Here is a 12,342-nt window from a genome sequence, read left to right on the forward strand (position 1 = left end):
CACAGTGCTAATGAGTGTTCCAGGATGCATGGGAATCCCGACACCCATCCCCTGATGAGTAAATAGAAGTTAATGTTAAACAACAGAAATAGGATAAAACAACGATTGAAAATCTGATCTAGGAGCCACAAACTTCACTACAAGCCAGGAAGGAGTTAGACAGTCATGACTAGGTGGACATGGTGGTTTGGCAATACCAATCAAGCACTTAGGCTAGTAATTGGGAACACGCTGGGGGCAATCGTCTCCAGTAGTAATTGTAGACACTGCCCCAGGTCAAAGAAATGGACTACAAAAATGAGCATGGGGTTCTTCTTATCACCGTGACTCTAAGGCTTTGATGGCTTCTAAAGGTTGGTAATATTTGGTGATGTCTTACAAAGGCTAGTTCTGTGCTTCACGAGGTTTTTGCAAATGGCACTGGTTTTTCCAACTATAAGGAGAGAAGCCTTGAGGTCCGAGACAACTAGTTTCTTGTTTAGGAGTGAATATAGCAAGGGTGTTTCAGGATGAGATATTTTTGGGTGGCCTCATCCTCCTCAGGGAGGAATTCTTCTACTTTATCTCAGAACACACGAATTTTCTAGGCTCTGCACACCTAACCTAATACACAAGCATGAGGACTCCACTGAGAATGCAAATAGGCTTCGCCGGTGACCCATTATTAAGGAGAGAGCAGAGGTGGCTCTGGGCTTCCCAGCCCCTCTGGTGCTGTTTGTCTGGTCTCCTTTTCCCGGCCTGCCGATTTAACCACATTTACTCAAGGGAATATGGGCACTACTTCCATTTCACCTTGGCTCAGCTAAGAGTCAAAGTCAGCCCTCTGTCCCAAAAGTAGTGATGAGTTTAGTTACTCCTGTAATCTGATGATTTCATTTGAAAAAATTATCTCTAGTCTACAGTGACTTAGTGGATATAACACTGATTTAAAAAAAAAGAACAAAACTCCTTGGTATCTTGGCGTATTTAACATTCTGTGAAAATTATGGTGTTTCTCATCAACTGGTACACTCTTCTCTAGTAATCGAAAAAAAGAGAACTGAGATGGACGAAAAACTGTCCGCCAAAAAGCATACACAACAGTCACTTGGGCATATACACAACAGTCACTTGGGCATTTGTGGGCAGAAGGCCACCTTCCCTGGGTTGCTCTACTCTGCCCTGTCACTGGGTTGAGGTCAGTGTTGGATGGGCAGGATTTTGGCCGGGTTGACAGAAAGGGGCTCTGCTGAGGCCTCCCTCCGGTGGCAGAGGCCTCCCAGGGAAGGAGGCTCATGGTCTTGAAGAGGGGATACTAGTCTGAGAAGCTTCCTTGCAGAGCATAGGACTGGTAAGACTGGTCATTCCATGTTTACCTATTAGCGGAGTGAAGAGGACTAGAGGGGCCCTTCTCCGGGTACTGAGGACTTGGTAGTTGAATCCCAAACTGAAAAGGACACCAACCTGTTTCAGCTGGAAGCAGAACACACTTTAGAAGTAACTGCCGCCTGCCCTAAACATGTGGTCAGCTTGCTTTTAAACTAAGGGCACATGTTGCCCGAACATCTTGCTAAATATGGAAGTGCAGTCCTAACTTACAGGTATTGATGGTAAAGGTGCAAGTCTAAACAGGTTAAAGTTTGAGTAACAATATCCAGGAGTAGACTCAACTAAAAACGAAAGACACTTAGTTAAAGTAATTTTTGGTATCATCCAAGGCTTGGGATGCAAAATGCCGAGTCATCACCTGGAACCTGTCAGAAACACTCTCAGGTCCTCCCAGGACTTCTGAATCAGATTATGCATTTTTTTCTTAAAATCCCCAGGTGACACTTCCACAAACAAGTTTGGGAAACACTGATAGAACACACTACGCTCAACTAAAGACTGGCATCAGGAATAGTCTGGGGAAGAGAGGAACGTCTTGCTCACTTCCAGCTACACCCACTAGCTGCAGGACGACGGTACTTCCAAGGCATGTCTACCAGTCCTTCACTGCCATTAAGTCGTGTTGTGCACAGGAATGGCATGCAGGCCGAGGAAAAAGGTTACACTGCGCACCTGGGGTCTAAGAATTAGTCGAAGCTTCAGAGTATCAAATGATTTAATTACAAAACTTAAGCCACTTATTAATTATTCACCTTCTAAAAAACACAAACATGAGAATAAAATAAACACACCGAAGACTCACTAGCCCTTGCAGGATAGGAAGAAGCCCTGGACAGAGAGCCTGCAAATATTTTTCCTTATACCTAAGTCTACATTTCCTCATGCATTCTAGGGTCCCACATTTTGACACCTCTTACAGGGGAAAGGAAACGGAAGCTAAAGAGTCATGGACAAGAGGGTCACAACAACCTTAAAGCTATTTGATGCTAATGGCTTGTACACTCTTATTTGAAACTCTGAGCAACAGTATCAAATAAGCATTGTCAAATACCTACTCCTGGCTAACCTTTACTGTCATTCCTTGAAATTGCATCTTTGGGACTGGTTATGTTCCTTCATTGTAGCTGTTGCTTATCCCCAAGCACAAACCCTAAAATTCATACACAGTCTCTAAGTTCAAGTACAAAGGTTTGTTTCAGGACAACCCCAAGTTGATGTAGTGTTTCTTAATGTATCTGTAGTATCTACTGGGTGTCACCCCTTGGACAGGCTGGCCAGACGGCAGCACGAGGTGGGGCCCACATGGTCAATTCTCCTACTGGCCCACTTGCTCTCTACTTTATCTGGACACCGCCCCACAGTCAATGTTGAATTGTGAAGTCAGTGACGACCTTGGCCTGTCTTCACTCTGAAGTTGTACTCTTATGTAACTGAATCCAGTTCTTCACCATTAATTCAATGGAGCTTCCAAAATGTGTCAGGCATATTCTAAAAAGAAAAGATAATCATATCAAAATGTTAGTTTTGTGTTATGTTTAATTTTATGTCCCCAAAGGAATTAAACTAGAAAGACTTGAAATGAATGTTTTACACTCCATAATGGAATTGAGGTCTTCTCCTAATATAGATAGGTACAAAGGGACAATTCCTCTCGAGTGCCCCATGTGAGCCTGATGTTCTCACTTTGTTCACTCACTGATGCTTATTTTATTTATCAAAAGTAACAGACATCTTAAAGAATCTTACAAAGAGAACACTGAAGTAGAATGAGGGGATGAGGCACACCCTGATGGTTACCAACAATGGCTGAGTTAAGAGTCTGCCACTGCTTACTTGGTGATTGCTGATTATGTTTACTAATGTGTCCCAAGCTCTGCAAAAAGCATTGTTTTGTGCATCTAGAGCTGATTTTTAAAATTAAATTTCAAATGTAAAAAAAGAAAAAAAGGAGTGCTCATAACAGAAGAATCCCACGGTAACTGACAGTGGTGAATTGAAATCCTTACTAAATACAAGGAAATCCAGCAGGGCTTAAAGCAGACTCTGAGTCCCATTTAGGATGCCACTTTAGAATGCACTGCTTGATTTTATATAAAAACTGTAAACCCAAGTTAACTCATGTCCAGGGGAGAGGCTCATTTAAACAATTTCAGAACAACAAGACTTTCATCTGAATTTGCCTTGTGCACACCAATCATCCCAGGTGGTTTCTAATGAAACATCTATTCACAGCTTAAACGTTTAGCTCTGCTGGCACAGAAAATCATACTCATGGACACAGGAAAACATTACTAATTAGTTCTCAGTAAAAAATGACTCATAACAAAATGAAGTCCATTTGCAGTAAATACTTTTCTGAATAGACAAGAAACATGACCCTAAAAAATAGGCTTACTCCTTTTCTATCCATTTTCTATATCTATAAGCCAGAGGTGAATGTTCCTGGACAAAAGATGGGATACTGGACCTTAGGAAGCATCCTGGGATGGAGCTGGAGGGTCCTGGCTTTCAGGCTCTGGAGGGGGTGCTGGCACAGCTTCTTTTTTCTGGGCCGCCAGGAACTCGTGAATTGCTCGTTCTATCTGTGGCCTGAAGATGTGGTTTAGTTTGGGATCCACCACCTGGGAAATAATTCTGTCCACTCCAGCTTCCAACATCCCTGACCTTGAGGAGACAAACAGATCATTCCATTATTTAGCCTCCAAGTGTCATGAGAGAGCCCAATAAACGTCTACCTGGTCCAAAGTATAGCCCCTTGAAGGAGTTCTTTCACAGGGCGGTCCACTTACCACATAGGGCTCAAGCCATGATATCTTTAGAGGGCAATTCACGACCAGCAGCTATCATTACTCCTAATTCACAATCTCATCCACTCTCACCTCAACCTTGTACAAAAGAACCACACAAAACTGTCCCAAAGACAAAGAGCAAGTAACAATATGGTAGGAAAGATCCGACGGCACGGGGAGAGTTGAAAACCTCAATCTGTCAAAGCCAGTAAGCCTCCCACTTGACTCCATTTCCTTCAATATCTATCCTCTCACAAGTCAACACAGGAGAAGCAGCCTCCAGCAGCAACCTGGCTAGTAAGCCCTAAATCTTATACAACACAAATCAGTCAGGGCTGGGAATGTTTACAGCATCACCAGCAATTCAACAAGGCCTTTGGCTGTGGTTGTTACCTATGACACATACTAGGCAACTTGGAAGCAAACAAGTAAACAGACAAGAAACAGACTGGTTCTCAGTCCCTAAGGGGCTAAAATACATCTCCAATCCTTTCTGAAATAGAGCAAAAATTAGTCAAGATGTCTATATTCAAACACCAGGGGTGGGTAGTGAGGAAGATTATGGTCATAGGAAACAAATCTCATTTGAAGAGTTTGGAAAATAGTCCATGCAGGGTCAAACTGAATTGTTCTCCTCAAAGGATTAAAACAGTCAAATACCATCACAAGCACGGTGGACAGGTTTTACTTACTTTCCTTTAGACCTGAGTTCTTAGACCATTCAAGCTTTTGCTTGGGTAAAAATAGGTCCTGCAGTAATGGGGCAAATGGTGTGTCAGGAGACAACTGGGTGGACACACACAGTGATAAGTGAGATGAGAAACAGGCCTTGAACTGGTTAGGCTGAGTAGTGAATAAAGTGCTTCCTAGATCCAGTGGGAACTGGCAGCTTATCAACAGAAAGCCTAGATGTAAACAGACCACCATTAGAGTACAGAGGCACTTTTGGGCAGACGCCAATAGACAATGTGTGCCCTTAGAGATGAGCACCGTGGAACACAGAGAGGTCAGCAGCAGGCCATGGGTCAGTGGGGAAGCAAAGTCACCTCTCCTTAGGCACAAGCCAATGGCTGTCCACCTACACCACCCCGCTTCCCAGGTCAGATTCACAGGGGTCTTTACTGGAGGTGAAAGCCTGACCAAGGAAAACAAAGTACCAAGAGTGTAGCTCCCTTTCTTGGAGATTTTAAAAGTGTTTGGAGAAAACAGGATCTTGTCAGGAGCCTAAAACAGAAGATGAAACGAACAAATATGCAATTAGAAGACTTATCAGTCATAATTAGGTTCAACAGTAGAGCCTGATTTCCTGTTAAGCCCTCCACGCTGCAGAACTGGGATACAGCTTCTGGACCTGAACAGCCAGGCCAGCCAGACAATGCTGAGGGCTGCGGTGTTTCATCTATAGGGTTAAGCAGCAAATCTTCACTTTAAAACTTCATTAGAATTTGCCTCAAATTCAAAATGTTAGCAAGAATCACATAGAAATGTCTCAGTATTACATCCAAATTCATGTTTTCAGGTTCAACACATTCTAGATCAAATCAAAAAGGAGGAAATATTTACATAGGTGGTAAAACTATGAAAAAAAAGCAAGGAAAGAATGACCATCCAACTCAGAAGTATGGTAACCTTCTGAGAGGAGGGAGGTATATCAAGAAAGGAGGGAAGCAGGGCCGGGGTGTTCTGGAGGGTGCTGGTAAGTTCTATTTCTCAACCTGGGTGGTGACTACAGGGATGTTCTAATTACTTGTTATACTGCATCTCTGTTCTAAGCACCTTTCTGTGTTACATTTCATATTAAAGGTATATAAAGAGAAGCGCCACATGCATACCTCAAGAATGACATTGTGTATTAGAAATTAACAGTAATGTTGACAGTTTTCATACCATTAATGGCACCCTTTCAAATATTTCAAATATTTGGTGTTTTGATTTAGTTTCTTAATATGCTTGCCAATCTTTTAGAAGGCAGAGTTAAAAAAAAAGTTTCATCTGATTTGTTACTGCAGCTGTCAAATAGGTTTTTTGTAAGGATTAGCAATAACACATATAGGGACCAGTGCCAAACATGAAATAGTTGCTCAGTAAGCAGAAGCTATCGTCCCCTTCTCTCTGAAAGATCCCTGTGCCACAGTCTGCTCCCTAGAGAAACAGAAAGGCAATGGGTGATAAATCCAGAATGACAAGGCACTGGGCATCTTTTGGTATCATGCTTCTTCCCTAACTCCGAGAGCTTTTATAAATTTTAGTTTCATTTAAAAAGATTCAGATTTCATCAGCCATACAGCCATACTAAAAGTGCCAGCTTGTTAATAAGCATCGTTTTCTATTTTACAAAACTTATTTTGAAATTAGATATCCATAGAAAGTTGCAAAGAATTACATAGGGAGGTCCATGCACTCCTTTACCCAGCCACCCCGAATGCTTGTACTGTGCACAACTGCCGTACATCAAAGCCAGGAACACAGGAAAAAGGAAAAATTCTGTAACTATATGTGGTGATGGATGTTAACTAGACTTACTGTGGTGATCATTTCAAAATATATACAAATATTGAATCTTTATGTTTGAAACTAATTATACCTGAAACCAATATGCTGTATGTCAATTATACCTCCAAAAACAAAGGGGGTGGGGGCAAAAATCCAGAAAACCAGCATGGGTACTCTCCTGACCTCGGTTACATCTCAGTTACAGCTGCACTCATGTGCGTCTGCGTGGGTAGCTCTGCACAACTTTATCATGAGGAGCTTCATGTAACCACCACAATTAAGATACTCACCTGTACCCTACCCCCTTCACGCTACTCCTTTCTAGCCACACTCACCGTTCCCGACCCTAAGCCCTAGCAGTCACTAATCTGTTCTCCATCCCTATAATTATATGTTAGTTCACGAATGTTACAGAAATGGAATCGTGCACCACTGTCTTTTTGATACTGGGTTTTTTTTTCACTCAGCACAATTCCCTGATATTTCTGTTTTTAAAGAGGAAGGCTTCACAGGCTTTTAGATATTCCAGGAGAGACAGTGGGTCAAGAAAACCTGAACATAAGCGCTGGTATTAAGAGCAAAAAAAGGATTCTGAATGGATTAGAAAAAGCTTATCTTAGGACACTGGATTTCATGAGCCACCACCACTTTTGTGCCAGTGACACTGAGAAGTCACTTGGATGAGCAATCAGTAGCACCTCATTAACTAAGGTTCAGTTTGCTACTGTGAAGAATATACTTTAATAAGACTCCATGCCTTCCTGAAAGCTGCCATTACTTCAAAGAGTATGAAATATGTCTTACAGTTTGGAATATCTTTCCTGGTAGAGGTGTGCATGGGAGGCCTGTGTGGGTAGCAAGAATTTCAATTGAGTTCTTTGCTCACTTGAACCTTAACTTTAATAGGGGCGGGGCCTGCTGTAACTTGTATGTCATATTTGCTGGAAAGTACCATGCATCTTGACCAAACAGTGCCTTGCGTTGGCCTTCTTGCGAGTCACGCTTGTGATTACTGCCTTTTCGCTCTCAATTCTGCTTACTTACTGAACCACACTCTGTCTCAGACCATTTCGCAATTGGTTTTTGTTCATCGTAGGATTCCACTCCTGCTTGTCCAGATGTGTTGACACAAAATTATCCACTTTCTGCCTCAGGTTTTGGTAAGCTGGCTAAAATATTAAAAAGAAGGGGCAACGTCAGAAGTTACATGCACCAAAGTTTTGGAAATTAGTCATTCAGAACACTGCTTTTCATAGAAACGCAGAATTTCAGGTCCTTAAATACACTCCCATCGTGTCCATGAAGATCACCACGCAGCATGGCAGAGCATGGATTAATGACCAACATGTGTGCCTGCTTTATGGTGGGTAGGTACAATGCCAGATGCTTTATTACCCCACTTACTTTTCAAATAGCTCTACGAGGGAGGTCCTATTGGCTCTCTCCTGCTCTCATGTTAGAGGATACAGGCTTAGAAAAAGTAAACAACTTGGCTACAAGGCTAAAATGTGGTAAAGCCAAGGTTAGACCCAGGCCGTTTCCAAATCAAAGGAAATGGGTTCTAGTCCAGCTCCATTGCTTACTAGCTCTCTGACTTTCGACAGGTCAGCCAACCTGAGTCTCAGTTATTTCCGTCTGTAAAACAAATATTACTGCCCTGCTTACCTCACAGGGTCTTCTTGGCAACAAGCAAGGCCTCAGGAAAGTTCTCCACCCAACCCTCAGCATGACTCATGAATGCACACTGAAGTCAAAGCCTACGGAACACTGGGAAAGGCTAAAGGGAAGCAAAACTTAAGTCCCAAAAGGAGCTTGAGAGGCACTTATTGGTCTCAAATGTTCTAGACCCAACTAGGATCAGAACAAAATCAGAAAGGAACTTGATGAACACAAGGACTCCATGTGAACATAAGGAATGCATGTTCTAAGCCTCCAAGACCTTCTGGCACCACTAGCTGTTCTTCTCCAAACCAGGTGTAGCAGTGTGCACTGCTGTTCACACTTCATTCCTCTCTCCTCCCACTATGGGCAGAGAATACTTCCCTACCCCAGTGACACTGCGTTTAGCAGCGTGATTTGCTCTGGCCAATGGAGTGTTAGTGACAAGAGGTCCTAAATGTGGCTGTGCCACCTGGCTTGGCTCTTGTACTCTGGTGACCTTTGATGAGGGCATATCCTTTGCAGCCCCTGTCCATTTGGCCTGGGACCTAGGATGAGCACATGTGCAGCAGACCTACCCCAACCCACAGCTTGGACCCAAGCCCAGGCCACCTACAGCTGAGCACCAAGCCTATCTAGATCAGAGGAACTTTAGCTGACTTGTAGCCCCATCAGCATGAGAACAAATGCTTGTTATAAGTCACTGAGATTTGGTTTATTATGTAGTGTTACTGTGACAAAAGTTTGCTAACAGTCAGGTAAATGAAACTGACAAAGGAATCAATAGGCCTCAACTCCATGAATGGGCTCTTCCCAAAGGCCATGACTCACAGACATGAAGACTCTCCACCAAACCTGGAGAGAGTAAGGCAGGGAGATGGGTGAGGACTAAAATTCACAGATACCCATGTACTGTCTGCCTAGCAACTCCTTTTTCCTGGTAACCATCTTCCCCTCTTCATTACCCACTACTGTGGGTAGGGCAGTGGGTGCCATGTTCTCCTGGCTACAGGGGTGGGTGCCTACCCATGTTGAGACAATGCAGACACTTCCTGGGATTTTTTGAACTGGAGCTGTTTCTAGAGGAAGAAGCTGTAAGATGTAACCAATAGATACTAGTAACCAAATGGATGACTCTGCTCTGCAGTGACAGTTAAAAGAGTTATGAAGAATAGGCATGAAAGACAGCCCTAGCGGAGCATCCCTGGTTCCAAATGCATCCCTACCCTTCTGGCAGTTTGTTCATTCTATCTTTCCTTAGATCCCATAAGCCAACAGATTCTCCCCTTTGCTTACAGGAGTTAGAATTAGATTTGTAGCTTTTAACCATTAATCCTGATACTATACCTTCTATGATTCAAAATAACTCACCCAGTTTTAGATAGAAACAGTTCACAGGGAAAAGGACAAAGGACAGCTGTCACCACCAAACCTTAGTAGACCCTGACAATATAGAATAACCCCTTCAGTTCATGAAGTGAAAGGACCTAATGTGCCTGCCACTAACATTTTATTATACTTACTATCACTATCTCCGTCTCTTCTTCACCTATCAGTTTGTTCTGTTTGTTTATATTTTGGATGCACTGCAAAGTAAATTACAAACACCATCAGTACACTTTTTATGTCTGTAGTCTGGGGTGGAGCCTAACAATATGTAAATCTGACAAGTTGTCAGGTGACGCTGATGATCCAGGGGTCACAGTTTGAGAACCATGGGACTAAAGCAACAAAGGATGTGCCTAAAACACACTATCTTCAAGAATTAAGACAACCAGGTGACTACCAGAAAGAACATCTATGGAGGTGTTAAGTGGTGAAGGCTCCAATTCCCCCTCCCCCAACAGATTCTCAATACCGATTTAAAGAAATGTATACTACATTGATTAAGCCACACAAAACCCAGTGAGACAAATGAAACATGAGTGGAGAACTTGCAATGGGAAGTTGAGAACACCCAGTACTGGGAAAGGTGAAAGCTCTGTCAATACGTACCTGGGAACCTTAAATAAGGAAAATTAAATACCCCATTTCAAGGATAGCACTTGTCCTTGAGTTTTTAATCTTGGAGAATAACAGCATACACCACTTACTATTTATACTATCTGGTCTACGTTTCAGTTTTCTACCCTAGAATACAATCTTTGAGGACTGGGTAGTGACTTGCTCGTTCCTGTATCCACAAACCCCATCAATAAATGTTTAATGGGTACATGGACAAGGTCTTTCCCTATTTTTAAGGCCTAGTTTTAAGCTCACAATCTTGCTGTGAGGTACGCAAAAGATTTCCATGATAGGCTCAGAGAGGAGAAATCACTTCCCTCTAGCAGCCCATTCAGTAACAGAGCCTCCTAAGTCTTGTTGGAGAAGCTTCTGAAAAGGGAGTAAACGAATATTCCAGCAACTGCTGTTTGTCTGACACTTAACACACATGACTTCACTGAATACAAATGAACCTTGGCAAGCAGGTAAAGTGAAACAGCATTGCACTACCTGTTGACTTGGTTGACCTATGGCATTAGGATCTAAAATAGGCACCAAATCCCTTTCAATCAATGATGGAGAACAAAATAGGGTGCTGGTTCTACAACAATGTACCTTAATTACCTGTGCATAGAAGTCTGCAAATCACTAAGCTAGAGAAAAGGAACAAATAGTTATTACAGGCTGATGATTGTGCATTCAAACCATTCACGCTTACTTACCTGGTTTTCTCCACTGTTTTTAACATACTGAGATTTGTTACTGAGGGCTTTAAAGGAGTCCCATCTTGGGAAAGACAGGAGATAGACAGGCTGTGAAACCGGTATTGGATCCCCAAGTTGAGAGATGCGACTGGGCTAAGTCGCACCGAATAGTGATGGGGCTGGGAGCCGAAACCACGTGGGCATCCCTCAGAAAGCTTCCTATACTGCCCTAAGCGGTCTCCTCGCTGCTGAGATTTTTAAGGTGTCTTTTGTTTTCCTCTCTCCTTTGGAAATGCGAAATGCAACCCTGGCAGCCTCCTGCCCAGCCCGGCCCGCCTGAGCCCAGGCGGCCTAATCTACCTTGGTGTCCACGTCGGCCAGGCAGTCCCGGCGGAAGCTGTCAAACAGCCCCCGGCTCTTGAGCTGCTCCACGATGAGCGCGATGAGCTGCGGGTCACCGGGAGGCAGTGAGGCCGGGTTGATGGGGCCGCCGCTCCCACCGGCCCCCGTCGCGCCTGTCGTCGCCCCCGCCGAGGCCTGGCCGGCGCCGCCGCCGCCCACCGCGCCGGTGCCTCCCCCGCCCCCGCCGTCCGCCATGGCTGCGCCCCGGGCCCGCGAAGGAGACTGAATACGGATTCCTCTCAAGGACAGAGGGCCTGGGTCGTGTAGAGGTGGCCGAGGGGCCGGAGAAGGAGGAGGCGGCGGCGGGGGAGGAGGAAGGGGTGGCGGCGGGGACGGCAGCGGTGGCGGCGACGGCAGGCTCTGAGGTAGCAGAGGTGGTGGTAGAGGCGGCAGAAACCGCCCGCCCCATCCAGGGCGCTCTCCGGGTGACGACACCGCCGACCTCTGCATTGTGGGGCAGGAGGTTTTCCGGCAGTCATCTCCGGCTTTCTTATAGGCAGAGGTCTGGCCGACGGAAACTACATCTCCCGGCAGGCTCCGGACTCTCGTCTCCAGTTTGCGGGGCAGTATGGGACTTGTAGGCTTAGACCCTCGTGATTGCTGCAGCCTGGGCTGGCCTTCCTCGCTCCGTTACTGCCCTCTCTCTTTAAATCAGCGCGTTCCAAAGTGCCTGATTATAAGAATCGTCTGCTAGGCTGATTGAAAGTATAGATTCACAGGTTTGTCCCTTAGAGATTCTGATTCAATATTTCTGGGTCGGGGCCTAGGAATCTGTGCTTTTAACATGCATTCCCGCGCCTTTCTTGAACAATACGATCCAGGAAATGTGGGAAACAGTGGACTAGTCAAATTTCTTTTATTCAGAAATTGTGGGTTTATTTCCCCTTCTGATTTTAATAGAAATGCATACTTATTTTAGAAAATTGAAAAATAATGGAAAACTG

The 12,342-nt window shown here is 44.3% G+C and overlaps 1 protein-coding gene across 1 annotated transcript; it reads right to left on the reverse strand.

Annotated features, from left to right (window-relative positions):
* Window positions 1-2,065: 2,065 nt before the first annotated feature.
* Window positions 2,066-11,593, reverse strand: BOD1 (biorientation of chromosomes in cell division 1; the record flags this gene model as incomplete). The annotated part of the gene is made up of 4 exons (XM_079702826.1): window positions 2,066-2,856; window positions 3,836-4,032; window positions 7,695-7,819; window positions 11,357-11,593. 3 exons carry the CDS (start codon window positions 11,591-11,593, stop codon window positions 3,837-3,839), a joined length of 558 nt encoding a protein of 185 aa, XP_079558952.1. The 3' UTR covers window positions 2,066-2,856; window position 3,836.
* Between the last annotated feature and the right edge of the window lie 749 nt (window positions 11,594-12,342).

The sequence above is a fragment of the Hyperoodon ampullatus genome (genome assembly GCF_949752795.1).
Source record: "Hyperoodon ampullatus genome assembly, chromosome: 4".
NCBI lineage: Eukaryota > Metazoa > Chordata > Mammalia > Artiodactyla > Ziphiidae > Hyperoodon > Hyperoodon ampullatus.